This window comes from Mytilus galloprovincialis, chromosome 1, assembly GCF_965363235.1.
Source record: "Mytilus galloprovincialis chromosome 1, xbMytGall1.hap1.1, whole genome shotgun sequence".
In the NCBI taxonomy this organism is placed as follows: Eukaryota; Metazoa; Mollusca; class Bivalvia; order Mytilida; family Mytilidae; genus Mytilus; species Mytilus galloprovincialis.
In genome coordinates this window covers 123,116,981-123,133,229 of record NC_134838.1, presented here as the reverse complement: position 1 = coordinate 123,133,229, position 16,249 = coordinate 123,116,981, and the positions used below count along the sequence as shown (strand labels likewise).

The following is a 16,249-nucleotide window of genomic DNA, read 5'->3' as shown; positions in this document are numbered from 1 at the left end:
CATGGTTATGATATTTCATAATGAGAGAATGAATTGTTTGACAAACATGCAAAGCATTCACAACCATGATTTTGATGATTATCACATTATGGACCTTATTTGACATGCAACATTTAACGATATACCACGGCTTCATAACGTGTGTGTTAAAATTTGTTGATTAATATGAAAGGTTATTCTGAATGAATTAATCTACAAAGCGAGAACACTTTCCACTTTTGTCAGCTAAGAGACGGATAGCTTTTTCTGAAAAGCTATTACTTTGTCTTCGCTAGCCAAATGTTACGATCCACTCCCCTTCTTTCATTTTTCGTTTCCTGCTTCGCCAAATTTACAGTCTTTAGGTGCAACCGTGTTTTCACCTCCACACCAAAGAGAGTTTAAGTGCTACCATTGGTCAAGAATAATGTATTCGGAACGGGTGTGACTTTTATCAACCGTTAGATGGCGCAACATTGTTACCACAAATGTTGGCTCTATCTGCCAAGAGTTAAGAGGAGGGGTGTGGATCGTAACCCTTGCCTAGCGAAGATGTAAAACCATAGGTTCAGCAAGAAACACACTAAGTTATGTTACAATTCAATCGTATATATCCTCAATATTGACTGCCGATACAAATGGTAAACAGCGTGGGTACATTGTTCAGGTACGCAAGGGTCAATCAAAAATATCACTGTCACAATATGCTGAATTTTTTTCATTTAAATGTTTTATCGCTGCTTGTTGGTCAATGCTATCGATGTCATAGCTTTCGTCTTGTATGCTTGGCGGTATAAAATCTATACATGGTTCACTTGGAGCCAACTCACTGTCAGAGACTGTACGTAAATTACACTCTGCTGCTTCATTAAAACCTGTCCAAAAATGTAGCGCATCAATACATTCTATCTCTGGATAAATTGATTTCAGCCATGACTCCTTAGTTGTCAATGCAGTATCAGGATTATATTCCATGGCTTCGTTAAAGGCCTTCATAAAGTCCCTACCCTCTTTAGACGTTAGAATATCAATATCAGGTTGGTTGCAAAAATGGTTAAAATCGTCTTCCCAAGGATGAAAATCACTTATATGACAAAAAAATTCATAAAACTGCTTTACTAGCAGATACTGATGTTTGTTGCAAAGATCAAAGGGAACCTGCATATTTTTACTATGCCCAAACTGAACAAGAATGGTCTTTTTTGATATGTCAGAATTACCAATTGAACTATTTAATACAGTTTCAATGCATTTCATAAAAACACTGTCACAATGTTGTCTATATGCCGACTCTATCCACTGTGAATACTGATTAACTGAACACTTTGATAAAATGAATACAATATGATCTGATTTATTAACGGTATTGTCGATCCAGAGATTTTTATTCTTAATCTGTGACCAGGGAAAGAAAAAAACATTGAGTTTACAAGATTCTCGAAGGAAAATAACGAAAGACTTCACCAATGTATTATGTCGATCGCCATCATCTGCCGCTACAACAGCAACTATCCTTGACCTCTTATTTAAGGCTGAAAAAAAAATACAATTATCAATTTTCACTTCAATTGAGAAAAATATTAGCATATTTATCCTGTAATTCTATTTCCAATCTTTGTTTAGGGGAAGAAGCTGGAATGGTAAACTGTTCATTACCTAGTATTCTATGTTTAGAGGAGATAGTCAGGAGGATAGACTATTATAGATACACAGTATACTCTGCTTAGGGGAGGTAGACAGGAGAATACACAGTAATTGTATCGTAATCATTGTTGATGGAGTAAATTTTTAAAGCTATCCTAAAAAATCTGTTTGTAATATTAAATTGACCATTAACTATTGTTGAGTTGATGTGCTATTTACGTTCATCCCGTGTCTCATTTTATAAAAAAAAGTAATCAATACGAGGCGCCGAATTAGTCGCATTTTTGTATTCTGTAATCAAGTATATCTGGAAACATTTCTATATTTGAAAATGCCTGTACCAAGTCAGGAATATGACAGTTCTTATCCATTCGTTTTTTTATGCGTTTTGTTATTTGATTTTGCCATGTGATTATGGACTTTTCGAATTGATTTTCCTCTAAGTTCAGTATTTTTGTGATTTTACGTTTTTTTCAGGACCTCCATATTTCGAGTAAATGATAAATGACTCATTGGAGACCTCCTGAAATATTTCAGAACCTCTATGATTCGAAATTCAGGACATCCTAAAAATATTTCAGAACCTCCACACATTTTCATTATCTTCATGAATATCATAACTTTTACGAAATCTGAGACTCAAGAACTGAAGTTAGTGTTTACCGATATTTGTTCTAAAAGTACCGAATTAAAATATATAATTGGGCAAGGTTTGACATACCTTTATTTTTACCTTTAATATCTGTATTATTGATATTTACATCATTGTTAGAATTTCTGTTTCCTGAAATTGAAAAATAATTATTATGCAAGCCAACATAATGTAATTTATAACATGTTCTACATCAACTTCTGGTATTCAGTTAAATAATGATTTGCTGGCAGGGTGATATATGATATTACTGTAAGTGAGAGAGCAGGGACTTTATTGTTTGAAAAAATAAATTTGGACTAGTAAAGGAAACCTGCATGCTCTAAAAAACTAAATGTTTTCAACAGAGGATTATTCATTTCTACCCCAAAAATATGTTAGTCGTTTCATTTTCCTGCCTCAGATAGATTTTTATATTCTTGTAAAATCTTAAATAAATTTAATAGTTTATTCACTTAAATTAAGTGCCTTGATGCTAAATTGACAATTTTAATGCTTCCTTTTTAGTTTGATGTCTTTTCCCTGTTGCATACATTTACACTAGAAACAGTTTTTCCCTTTTTTACATTGTGGGTTTCTGTTGGTTTGTGGTTTGTATGCTTCTCTGTCAAAATTAAGGTCCATATTCATGACTTACCTTTATAGAATTTGTAACATCCAACGATTACAATTATTGCTAAGAGGAACGTTATAAACCCGAGAACACTTGGTAAAATATGCTGATTAGGTGTTTTACTTATATCAGGGCTTAAAACTGCTCGAATTGGGTCTGGTGAAGTTTGTTGTAGTCTCTCAATTCTTCTTGTTAAAGGCATGTCACCTTTGAAAGGAAAAATTTCACATTAAACACTGAAAATTAAATTTAATAAACAGTCCCTGGTATTACCAACACCTTAAGATTTCTTACTTATAATTTTTCGAACATTTAGCATATGACATATTATCACGAAAATTGCTACAATTCAAGAATAAGGGTCATACCAGTAGACATTGATCGTTTTTCCTAATTTATATATTTGTCAAGTAATGGTAGCGGTTGGACATATTATTTATTCAAGTGTATGAAATGAACTAGTATAAATCCGTCTTGAACAGTTTTATAAAGAATGATATTTAAAAGAAATTATTTAAAGTAAAACTTGTCAATTCTAGAGTATATCAAATATTCATTTTTTGGGGTTAAATTTGACGTATTATTTGACTTTAAAACCTTATTCTAAGTTAAGACTTATTACCTTTTTTTATGAAAAAGCATTGCTTTGTAAAATTATCTTTCGATGTATTAAATTTGAATGCTGTATATTATGGTGTTGACAGTTCAGTCTATGATTGACATGCACAAAAAGTATGTATATTGTGTCAATATTTTTACCTGTCGTCGGCACAATAATAACAGAAGTTCTTGTCCGTATACACTGTCCACAATAGTTTCTTTTGGATTTACAAGTGCAGTTGTCATCAAATGGCTGAACCTTAAATATATCATACGTTATGTCTAATGATTTGTACTTTTATTTTAGGCGACAAAGCCATTTCAGTTTTTATGTTTTTATAACATTCCTACATATAAAATATCATAAATTTCGGTAAAGGCGGGCGGAAGTATAGGATACAATATTTAGGGGTTGACGGGATACACAGTATCATAGGTACTTATCGATTTTGTGTTTGTTTGATACATTTGACGCGACTCAGTACTTTTACAGCACGCCATTGTGTTATTGTGGTATTGTCAATTTTGTATTCTTGTCTTTCATTTTTGCTAATGTGCTTTGTCTGTATGCCTTTTGTGCTTCATTGTTATATATTTATTTGTTTTATAGAGATTTTAATACAATGTTGACTGCTGTACTCCTATTTGAGAAAGTTTAACCTATTGTGTCTGTTTGTTTTGTTCACACATCGTTGACAATATAATGGAATTTGATGCGACTGTCATACAAGTCAGCGGTTTGGCTAGCTTTAAAACCAGGTTAATCCTCCTTTTTACTCATAAAAATTGCCTATACCAAGTCAGGAATATGACAGTCGTTATCCATTCGTTTGATTTGTTTGAGCTTTTGATTTTGCAATTTCATTACGGGTTTTCCTTTTTTAATTTTCATCGGAGTGATTTTACTTTTGCATGCATATTGAAAAACATATGGCTCAGTACGAGTGTTTTTACATTTTAACTTAACAATTTTAACTTAACAATACCCTTATTTCTCTGAACAGATTTCTTGTGCACGATTCTGAATATACTTGTTTGACCGTAAGCAAAATACGAGACAACCTGATTTGTTAACATTGCAAAACAAAAATAAATAATATTTAAAGTCGTTGAATGATAATGAAGGTAATTGTGAGGGAATGTTCAACTCGACCGCTCCAATAATACACTGAAAGAAATTCGAAGTTCCATTAAATGTTTTTCGATTTTTCCATATCAAACAAATATTTTAAATATTGAAACAACTTTTTGGAAATTTTGGTCCTCAATGCTCTTCACAATTTGTACTTGTTTGGCTTTATAACTATTTTGATATAATCGTTACTGATGAGGCTTCAGTAGACGAAATGCGCGTTTGGCATATTAGATTATAATCCTAGTACCTTTGATAACTATTAAAACAAATTATGCTATATGATTCGAGAGAAAACGACTGTAAGGATTATGTTTATAACATGATGATTTACGAAAGTGACAGTATATAACATCGAAAAGGAAGTAAGAGATAGTTTGAACAGCTTAATATCATACTTTTTATTGAGTTAACCACCATTATTAACTAAAACCTACCAAAATCCTGTATCTTCCAGGTTTTACATTAAGAAAAGTGTAGTCTACCTGAAATATAATTTCTTATTAGATATTTGTGCCTGAAAATACATATGTACATTAAGATATATAAATAAACAGAAACATTTAAATTTTTTTTTATTGAAATGTGTTTAAAAAGGGAAAATCTAAATAACTACAGTCGTACGGTTATCAAATAGTATAAACAAAAAGTAAGGATAATACGAACAGCATCTGATGTGCTCTGATACAAGCCTTTGTCAATATATATGAATAGAGAAATTAAGTATTTGTAAATGGAGATTGTATTCACTTTAGACTGATGTTCGTTGAATTGACCGTTTGCTAGTGGTTTTCCTTAATTCCAGGCTTATTCGAAACGATTAAACATAGTACATATAATTTCTTCAATAAATAGCGAAATATAAAACTTTTACCTTGGATACCCTACTCTCTTCTGTAACATTTCTATCTTCGAAATCTGTTTCTTCTCCTGACTTGATTTGTTCTAACGAAACAATATACTGTGAGAATTTGTATTCCACAGGAGCGGCAACAAACCAGATCCTTATGTACATATCATCGATATTATTGAAGTAAGAAATAGTCGTTATCCAGTCCGATGATGCGTTCGTCAAACCTATTATTTAACAAGCAACAATTATAATACAATTTCTTTTTGAAACATCCATTTATTAGGAGTAACATTTCAACACTGAGTAATCTAAGCTGGAAGTCCTAGTCTATTCAAGGACAGGTCTAATTAGATTCATATAACTTGTCTTTTTTTTTTGTTAATTTTTTTGAGTAATCTTTTTTGGGGGTCTATTGTTCTCCGATCATTTGTTTCTCACTATTATGATCTTGAAGTATTCTTAAATAAAGGAACAGTTGTATACCGCTGTTCAAAAAACATAAATCGATTGAGAGAAAACAAATCCGGGTTACAAACTAAAACTGAGGGAAACATCAAATATAAAGGGAGAACAAAGAAACAACTGAAATACTAAAGTGCAACAAAAAAAAAAAAAAAAAAAAAAAAAAAAAAAAAAAAAAAAAACCAACAATGTAAAATACACAGAAACGAAATATAAGATAACAATTGTCATATGATTACGAAAGATACCAAAGGGACGGCCAAACTCATAAATCGAAAATAAACTGACAAAGCCATGGCTAAAAATGAAAAAGACAAACAGACAAACAATAGTACACATGACACAACATAAAAAAACTAAAGAATAAACAACACGAACCCCACCAAAAACTAGGGGTGATCTCAGGTGCTCCGGAATGGTAAGCAGATCTTGCTCCAAATGTGGCACCCGTAGTGTTGCTTATGTGATAACAAATCCGGTAAATAGTCTAATTCGGTAGGTCACATTTATGAAAGGGAAGGAGATTGTAGTTACGACGTACGGAACATATTTGATATCATTTGTGAAACGGTTATTTCAGAACGGTCAACCAACTCGTGATGGCGTCCGTAAACTTTACGAAGGGATGATTTCAACTTCATCATTTGGAACTCTTGGTTAAATAGCTTCTTGTGAGCAGCAACCCTCTATCAAGGAAATCATGATAGGAAATGCAAGCACGGGAATATTGTATCAATTGGGAGATATATATACCCCGTATGCAGGTGCTGCTGGAATGTTGCTACTTAAAAATGGAAAGTTCACAATTGGAAAGCTGAAATCATCACTTTTGTCGTAAAGTCTTGTTGTCAACCGAACCTCATTGTCAATTTCTAGATGTAAGTCAAGATATGAGGCCGACTTAACTGTATCTGTAGTATTCTTTATCTCTAGCTCGATGAGATAGATGAGTTCCACATAGTCACCATATTTTGAATTATTTAGTGAAAGAACATCATCTATATAGCGGCAAGTAGAGTTAAAGGATATCGCGAACTTCTTATCTTTCTTCCTAAGAAGTTCCTGCATGAAGTCAGCCACATAATAACAAAGAAACAAGTCCTTGTACACGTTATGTGCTTGTTGCTTAATCCTTTTTATATCCTAATGAATAAAATATGTTTAAAAATCAAATAAAGCTACCAATTATTATCTATCTCCGTTCCTTTATAGGTGGATATATGTGGCAGCTAATTGTCTTATTGACAATGATGCCATATCTCCTTATTTTTATACAGGGATTTTGTGTCATGAATCAATACAGCATTTTCTTATTCTTCAACTACTCACGAACTTGACCTACCCCATTTCCATTTTCCAGTTCTACCATTTCTTATCAGATTTGTATCGAGTTCGCTCTCAGGTGGTTTTGGGAGAGTCCATGATGTAATGAGAAAATCTTTATCTCCGTTCAGAGGCCATAATTTGATTTTAAATTTCAAATCATTCTGAAAATAGAAAGAATTGCATAAAACATATTTCAGCAGTAATAAGGTTATTGATGTAAGTGAAAAACATATTAAATTTTTTAGCTAATGACCAACACACCAGGAGTTTCTCCGATATCTAAGCGATGTATTGCAAGTTTATATAGTTGCACGATATATCGGATTTTGGATGCATTCGAACTCGTTGACCAAAACCTCTCTGAAAAAAGATATGCATGTATGTAACGTTAACAGAACAAAAATTCCAACAATTGAAAGTAGCGACATAGGACTTAACATTTACTAGTACAAAATACGTAAAAAAAAAATAATAAGTAAAATCACAAAAATACTGAACCTAGAGGAAGATCAATTGGGAAAGTCCATAATCACATGGCAAAATCAAATAACAAAACGCATCAAAAACGAATGGACAAGACATGTCATATTCCTGACTTGGTACAGGCATTTTCAAAAGCGTCGAAAAAAAAATAAGCAGCTTTCACTTTAAATTGCGTTTTCTCGCATTCTACTACATTGGTTAATTACATCTATTTTCGAGTGGTCTAATGTAACATAAGTTATTACAGTAAAATGTCATGATTCAAGTCAGGAATATGGCAATTGTTACCACATTTTTTCTTTTATATGCATAGTGGCGTTTGTTTTTGTAGACGTTTAGTGGTGTTTTTTTTCTTCATCCCATTTATTTTCCTCATGTTTTTGATGAATTCACCTCGGTTTTATTTATGACCCAGATTTGTTTTCATTGTTTCCGCTGACTTGATTTGTGACATTTATGCCTTTATTTATGGTGTCTATGTAAAAATGGTTAGTAATAGATAATGTTTCATTAGAACTTTTATATTTCAATCTCCATGAGTGTTGTCTAAGGTAAAAATGGTTATTACAAAATGAGTACTGTTTTGCTTTGATTAACATACATGTTGTCGAGGTGAAATTGATAACTGTTCAGGTTACACTAAACCATTAGATTTTATGGGCACAGTTATTTTATGAGCATAACATGGTATTCAGAATTAAGAGTATAGCTAATCCTGATTGGTTGATATGTGCGCCCGTTATTTTTTGTTATTACAGACTTCGTGCATTCTGCATTATACCAACGGCCAAATAAATTATTCTATTTAGCCTTAACGGAACCGAGATGTCTTTTAAACGCTAGGTCCTAATAATTTTTCTTTCATTCTAGCAAGGTTTCGTTGAAAAACTCAACTTTTTAAAGTCTGTATCTCGAAAAAGGCTATCATTGTCGCCTATGGGGAAATTAATTGTTTATTTCAATCTGCAATTGTACTTTGATATTTACATGTCTAAGGTAACACTATTTATTACAATAACAGTACAGTTTTGCTTTGGTTAACAAACATGTTGTAATGGTGAAATTGGTTATCAGATAACAGTACAATTGTGCTTCGATATTTATATCTCTATAAGTGTGGTCTATTACAATAACAATATAGTCTTGCTTTTATTAACAAACATGGTGTCCATGTAAAAATTTTTATAAATAAAAGTACAATTGTATTTCGATATTTACATCTCTTTAATCTATAAGTGTCTAAGGTAACATTGGCTATGACAATAACAATATAGTTTTGCTACGATTAACAAAATATTTGTCTTGGTAAAATTGGTTATTAGATACCGGTTCAATTGTACTTCGATACTTACATCCCTATGAATGTGGTCTAAGGCACAATTGGTTGTGATAATAACTACTGTTTTGCTTTGAGTCACACACATGATATCTTGGTAAAATTTGTTATTAGAACAAGGTACAACTTAAATCTCTTTGAGTGCGGTCTAAAGTAGTGGTTATTAATTAACAAAACATGTTGTCTTGGTAGCTATAAATTATCGTTGATCTTCTCAACGAGATTGATTTCCTCGCTTGAGCCAGTACGGCGAAAGTGAGAAAAGCAATTGAGTTGAGATAACTAACGGTAATTCGATATTTTACATTTGACAACGTTGTTAATTTTTTTGACACCGGGCACGTGCGCCCTTAATTTCTGGCGATAATTTTCCAAATCACTCTACTGTGCTGAGAAAAGAAAATATCGAGAGTAAGAATTAAGGAAATTTCATAAAATAGCGATAAAATTGGTTATCAGATAACGTTACAATAGTACTCTGATACTTACTTCCCTATGAGTGTGGTCTAAGGTAGCATTGTCGATTACAATAATGATACATTTTCTCAGGTTTGTGTCCAAATCCTCGTAAAATAAGTGGAATCCTCTGACATTTTGTATACCTTAGAACAAAGACAACCAGTGCAAACGTTATTGACTAAAAACTAACTATTTATTATAGAGTGTTATTTTATTCAAGCTCAAAAAGAAAGAAAAATATGACAAAAAAGGAAAAATCAGAATAAAGTGGCACTTTTTCCAGAATTTTCTACGTGAATGAGGGTATATCAGAAATATTTCATAACGGAAACAATCTTCATTACTTTTATTATCTAACTATAAGAAAAGTTAAAAAGTTACTGCATACTCCAAGTCCACAGTTTTGGTGGGGTTCGTGTTGCTAATTCTTTGGTCTTATATATTGTGTCATATATTGTTTCTCTGTTTTTCACTTTAAGCCATGGCATGTTTTCGATTTATGAGTTTGACTGTCCCTTTGACACAATTTTACAAACTGACTTTAACATAACTAAAGCGATAATTTAATTGTTAAATAAGGAAACAGGATGCTATTAACTGAAATACCCGCAATTAAGTTACATGTTTTAAGATTGGACCTCGATGACGCTTGTTAATTTTTCTTACTTGAAATTATTCAATCTGACTTATTCTATCTCACTATTTAAACAATATACCTGTTCTAGGAGGTTGAACTACTACTAGAAATCCAGGATAGAATAGAGTTGTATTTAGGTACTCTTCTTGTATTGGTATTAACTGCAAGTCATGTGGTTTTGCTGCCCAATATTTTTGTCCATATAGATCTCCATATATAGTTGACAGGACATTGTCTCTGCAGTCTGATAAATGAGAATAATTATGTCATTAAATGAAAGCTAAATGGACATTTTTGATAGTATAGCAATCCAAACAGATATTATACAACATTCAATTTCAAAAATTCTGATTGATTTTTATGTGCAGTATCACATTATGCTTAACATTTTCAATTATTCTTAATTTTTGTTTGGGTTGATTTGTGTGTTTATTGAGCGGTAAACTGTCTTAGAAAATTGTTTTTTAATGTGCGTTTGGTTCTTTTCCTGCAGCTATCTATATGCATATTTATGTATATTTTGATTTATAACGAAGTTTTATTATAGCTTTTTTACTTTTCTGGTATCTCGATAACAGGTATTTTTGTTTACGTCCGAATTCCGCAAAATTAACCTTACAAAACAAGATCACTAAACTGAATAATTGCGTGGTTTTCCTCTATTCAAATTTCATTGCATTCATTTAATATGATGGGATCGGCATTAAAAATGGAGTCACTTTTCAAGGAAATTTGAAGCTACTATGAATATTGAATAATAAGTATATGATTTATATAACATCAATTTATGAATGATAAAAATAAAAACACGTAAAAAAACTACTGCATTTGAAAACAAAAATGAATATCTGTCAAAACATAAAGTTGCTACATATCTTATAATGTGACATCAGTAGTTGTCCATTTGTGGAATTTGACAAAAAAAAATAATCGAAAATATCATTCTTTCATGAGGAACACGACGGTTGATACATGTGGAGCAGGATCTACTTTCCCTTCCGTAGCACATAAGATCACACTTTGTTTTGGCGGGATTCTAGTAGTTCTTTAGTTTAAATTGTTGTGTTTTGTATACAGTTATTTGTCTCTACCTTTCTGTCAGTTTATTTTCGATTTTTTTGTAATTTTCGCTTCTATTTTTTATTAAAAAAAAATGATAATGAACTAATCCATAAAAATAGAAAATGATTTATTTATTGTTTATATGGAAAATACCTACTTTCTTTTTCGTACTTTGTGGCTGTGCATTTGACTTTAAAGGCCTAAAATAAATTAAAAGATTCAATATAAGAATAAAGGTAAATATATTTTAACAATATCAAGCAATAGTACACCCATTTCATTTGAACTATGGGAAATAGTGGTATCATTGACTTTCATACCAAATCTTCTTATTTTCATATAATAGTTAGAGTATATTTGTAGACCTGAATATGTCAATACGTCATTTTTACTATCTTTCTAAAATTATTGTTTAGTGCTGAATCAAAGCAAAATATATATGTGTTATTACTACTGCTTGGTAAATAAATCGACATACCTTTTAAAAATAAAATGAACAGAAAAGTGTAAAGACCAATATATAATCCATCAAATGTATAAAAAAAAACGTCTTGGATAATCGAAATGTGAAACTTTTGTCAAAATTTTGTTGTATTAAAGAGCATTTTGTGCTCCCTTGGCATTGAAATGTGATCATTTAAAAGATGCATACACGTGCATCTATCATGACGTTATATAGATATAGACAAAAATGCATCAGAGAACAACCAACTAGTTTATAAGATTAAAATATGAAGAATATATGACTTACTGAACTGTCTAGATGTGATTCACATGCCAATTTGAAGCAACTTGTATATGGTATACACGACAACAAGAATAATATACTGATGTACCACATGTCTTCATTGCAGCTAGGTATTCCGAGTGGCATGTCCACATCCCATAATGTCAAATTTAATAAATTGTAATTCTATACTTCATCATATCATTGACGAAAAAAAATCCGTTTTGCTTGAATAAACAGTAACTTTTATTTAAAATTCACAATTGCTTTTCACACAACTTTCAGATCAAAATGATATATAGGATGACATTTCATTGCGTTTGAGCACCTAGTTCAGTAAATATTTAAGAGAATAAAAGTACATCGTAACATCACAATAATTTGAAACCAAATATTTTTTCACGGGTATTGGGTTCAAGATTTAACCATACACAATAGTATGTATATGAACAAGTACAACAGAGAAAATAGTTATTATTGATGCTTAGATAATGTTAAAGGTCATGTATGTCAGAAAAACTCTGAATTTGATACTTGTGCGCATAAAAAACTTTGTTTAATGCACGTTTTATTATCTTATTCTTGCCTTTATAAATATATTGAACATTATTTAAATTTTTTCAAGCTATCTTTCTTAAACATTACATTTCATGTGATTATTATTGAGAAAACTCAACTATTCATTTCAAATATGATTAATTTAAGGTTAATTAAAGAGGGACGAAAGATACCAAAGGGACAGTCAAACTCATAAATCCAAAACAAACTGACAACGCCATGGCTAAAAATGAAAAAGACAAACAGAAAAACAATAGTACACACAACACAACATAGAAAACTAAAGAATAAACAACACGAACCCCACCAAAAACTAGGGGTGATCTCAGGTGCTCCGGAAGGGTAAGCAGATCCTGCTCCACATGTGGCAGAAAAAATAGGAATTCCTAAGAAATAATATCCAGCAGCATAAAACCTTAGTTTAAAGACTTGAATAACTCCAAGTCAGTTCAAAGACTTGCCACATTTATTCTATCACATATTACACTGGGGATCTCTTCGTGCATATAGTGTGTCCTCAAGACCTTTCATAATTTGTGAAATTGTGTGCAGTAGTAATAAGTAGTTAACCTATGCTAAAAAGCCGCAAATCACTTTCGAACGGACTGATATTAAAACAACTGAAGGAATCACAAACAGAACGAGAACTGGTGCATCGAAAAGAAGTCATACCCAGTCAGTGATCTCTCTGGAGGACGACAATGATAATCTCCCATTTTTTTTATTGTATGCCAAGCATTAATTATGCTATATTATAGATGTATATAATTGGATTAAAATGTTTCCACTTTTCAATGTTTTTTCCAATGAAAATTTGCGACAAAGTCGTCTTCAACTGTAGTGATAACTATAAGTTAATTAGAATCCAAAGGATTCATTGCAATATTGCCAAGTATGAGACTTTAAGTTAAGTTTAAGGAATTTTGGTCCTAAATGCTCTTCAACTTCGTACTTTATTTGGCCTTTTTAACTTTTTTGGATTCGAGCGTTACTGATGAGTCTTTTTTGTAGACGAAACTCGCGTCTGGCGTACGTACAAAATTTAGTCCTGGTATCTATGATGAGTTTATTTGTAATATTCGCACTTTCACCTTTTATTTAGTTTACACTTCAATGTATGTTTCAATTAACTTCTAAGAAACTAAAACTTCACATAATGTTGAAATGTGATAAGGAAGTATGCATTTTTGTTATGGTTGATATCAGAAGTTACTTTGTCTCAGAAACAGTACCAGGAGTATATCTTATGAATAAAGGCAACAGTAGTATACCGGTGTTCAAAATTGACAAATCGATAAAGAAAAAACAAATCCGGGTTACAAACTAAAACTGAGGGAAACGTATCAAATATAAGAGAACTACGACACAACAGAGACACAACACCGAAACGTAACACATACAGAAACGAACTATATTGTAACAATGGCCATTTTCCAGACTTGGCCAAGGGCATTTTATGAAAAAAAAATGGTGGGTTGAACCTGGTTTTTTGGCATGCCAACCATCCCGCTGTTATGGCAGTGTTAATTATAACATTAAAATGACAACATTACACGACAGGGTTACAATAAATAAAAAGATAAATAAGAGAAAATATAGGACAGAGAAACAAACGAATAATAGCCATCAAAAGGTAACAGGTTAAAAACATATTTTTATACGCCAGACGCGCGCTACGTCCATACAAAAGTGCTCAAATGTAAAAAGTTTGAAAGCCATAACAACTACAAAGTTGAAGATCGCCGAGGACCAAAAGTTCCAAAAAGTTGTGGGGCCTGGGTTATCCGCCTGGGACAAAAACATCATTATTATCAAGAATAATAGATAGCTTTCCAAACAGTAAATTTTATAAAATGACTATATAATAGATATACATGATTTAACTGAAGTGGTGGCTAGCTATATGATAAAAACGAATACATTACAAAATCACAGCCCTGTTAGCCATAGTCAATGCAACGCCCAAAGTGACGTCACATATAAATTTGGAAAACGTGTTCCGAAAATTAAGAAAGAATTTGGATGAAATTTTTGAACATCGATATACTACTGTTGCCTTTATTTATGTACCGTTATTTGTCTTTTCGTTGTTTTTAGTTTTTGCAATGACATTGTCAGGATGTTTTGATTTATGAGTTTGAATGTAACTTTGTTATCTTTAACCTCTCTTTCGTCTACTGACCGTTTGTCGAATATTTGTCTTATTTACACTCATACTACATCTTCTTATCTTCCTGTTTGATAAACTTTCCATAAAAAAACTAAGTGAGTTAGCCAGAGTGGTAATGAATTCTGGATTAACCTTCGTGAGGCAACACACACAAAATGATTTGAAAGACAAACTTCAGAAGTACTAACTTTCAACATCACTTAATGTAAAACAGTATTAGAAAAATACCAAACTCCAAGGTAAATTAAAAAAAGGGAGGTTCATAAAAATTAAAAGCTTTAGATTTTATTATTTTGATGGCCACACTAGTCACTTTAAGTCAAGATGGCCAACTTTATATTTGGCATAGCAGGTGAGAAATCAAATCTACGAATAAATAAAACATTCAAACTATTTCGCTTCTCTTGTGGATAGACATTGATTTCCTACAGTCAACCAACAATGTAAACAACAAAATTCAAAATTACATGATATTTGCTTTTCTAACACCAAATTATTTTGCTACATACTATTTTATCACATTCTTTTATTTTATAATTATAGGTTCTTCTATAAAATTCTCTAAAATCCAATAGCTTGGATTCCTTAACTGGATTTTTTGCATTTACCAATCCCAAGATAATTGCCCGTCCTAAAGACCCAATATAACTTTACCATCACTGTCCTTGAAAACAGTTTTTGCATTACCGTCAAGGGTTTAAGAATATCTATAAATCCGATTTTGAAGCTTTAACACTGAATATGACTCATTGATGTATTTTACCATGAGTAACACGATGAGAGTCACTATTAAAGCAGGAATTTTTTATCATTCCCTTCTAAGTCATACCCATATTCATTTCTGATTTTCCTTTGTAATGTCTTTCGATTTCAATTTAGTTTTTTATGGAACTTGTGTTTGTCAAATCGCTGTTTTTTGTTTTTGCTATAATGCCGTTAGTATTTATTGACTTTTTTAATTGCTCTCCTCAGTACTTTCTCCCTTTGATACTCATGGAATCCAAGTTAAAAGTCTGTTAATATGTATGTTTCCCCGTTGTTATTATTTTATTTATTTTCGTATCTTTCCTTGTCTCCATGGTTGTTCTTCCTATTTTTTCTGACAAAGTCTAAACAGCGTATCATTGTTTATAGTATTAGAAATGTATAAACCGTTTTTGTCAAAATTGAATTGTTTGCAATCGGTCGAGTCTGATCTTTTACTTTTAATCTGACTTCTGCTGGACATACAAATTTATTTAAAATAGAGTGAAGATATTCGGTTTGAATGAACAATATTGATATTAAACCAAACACTCAGCATTCTCTTTTTTTTCTAACTTTGGTAAGTCTTACATGAAACATGTTTTTATATTCAAAGAAAAGAAATATAAATTCACACACAGATGAATTTGATTTTTTTGACGTTCGTGTACGAATACTTAAAACAATTTGTTAAACATGCTTTGATATTTCTAAACAAGGTGTTGAAAGTCTAAATTCTATCTGTTTATTTAGTGATCTTTTTGTCTCTTTTTCTTTCCTGATGTAAATACACTGATGATAATTGATGACTT

General features: G+C 31.6%; 1 protein-coding gene across 2 annotated transcripts; it reads right to left on the bottom strand.

Annotated features, from left to right (window-relative positions):
- LOC143056614 (uncharacterized) lies at nt 1–12,260 on the bottom strand. 2 transcript variants are annotated; one of them, XM_076229749.1, is made up of 11 exons: nt 11,990–12,260; nt 11,396–11,438; nt 10,256–10,420; nt 9,570–9,682; nt 7,278–7,422; nt 5,495–5,697; nt 5,058–5,105; nt 3,648–3,747; nt 2,913–3,095; nt 2,357–2,407; nt 1–1,511 (listed from the first exon to the last, which is right to left on the bottom strand). In XM_076229749.1, the coding sequence occupies exons 1-11, from the start codon at nt 12,110–12,112 to the stop codon at nt 658–660; spliced, it is 2,028 nt and encodes a 675-aa protein (XP_076085864.1). In that variant the 5' UTR covers nt 12,113–12,260; the 3' UTR covers nt 1–657. The 2 variants fall into 2 exon arrangements, with proteins under 2 accessions (XP_076085864.1, XP_076085853.1); XM_076229738.1 differs by having other exon boundaries at nt 2,345–2,407; nt 11,990–12,259.
- Between the last annotated feature and the right edge of the window lie 3,989 nt (nt 12,261–16,249).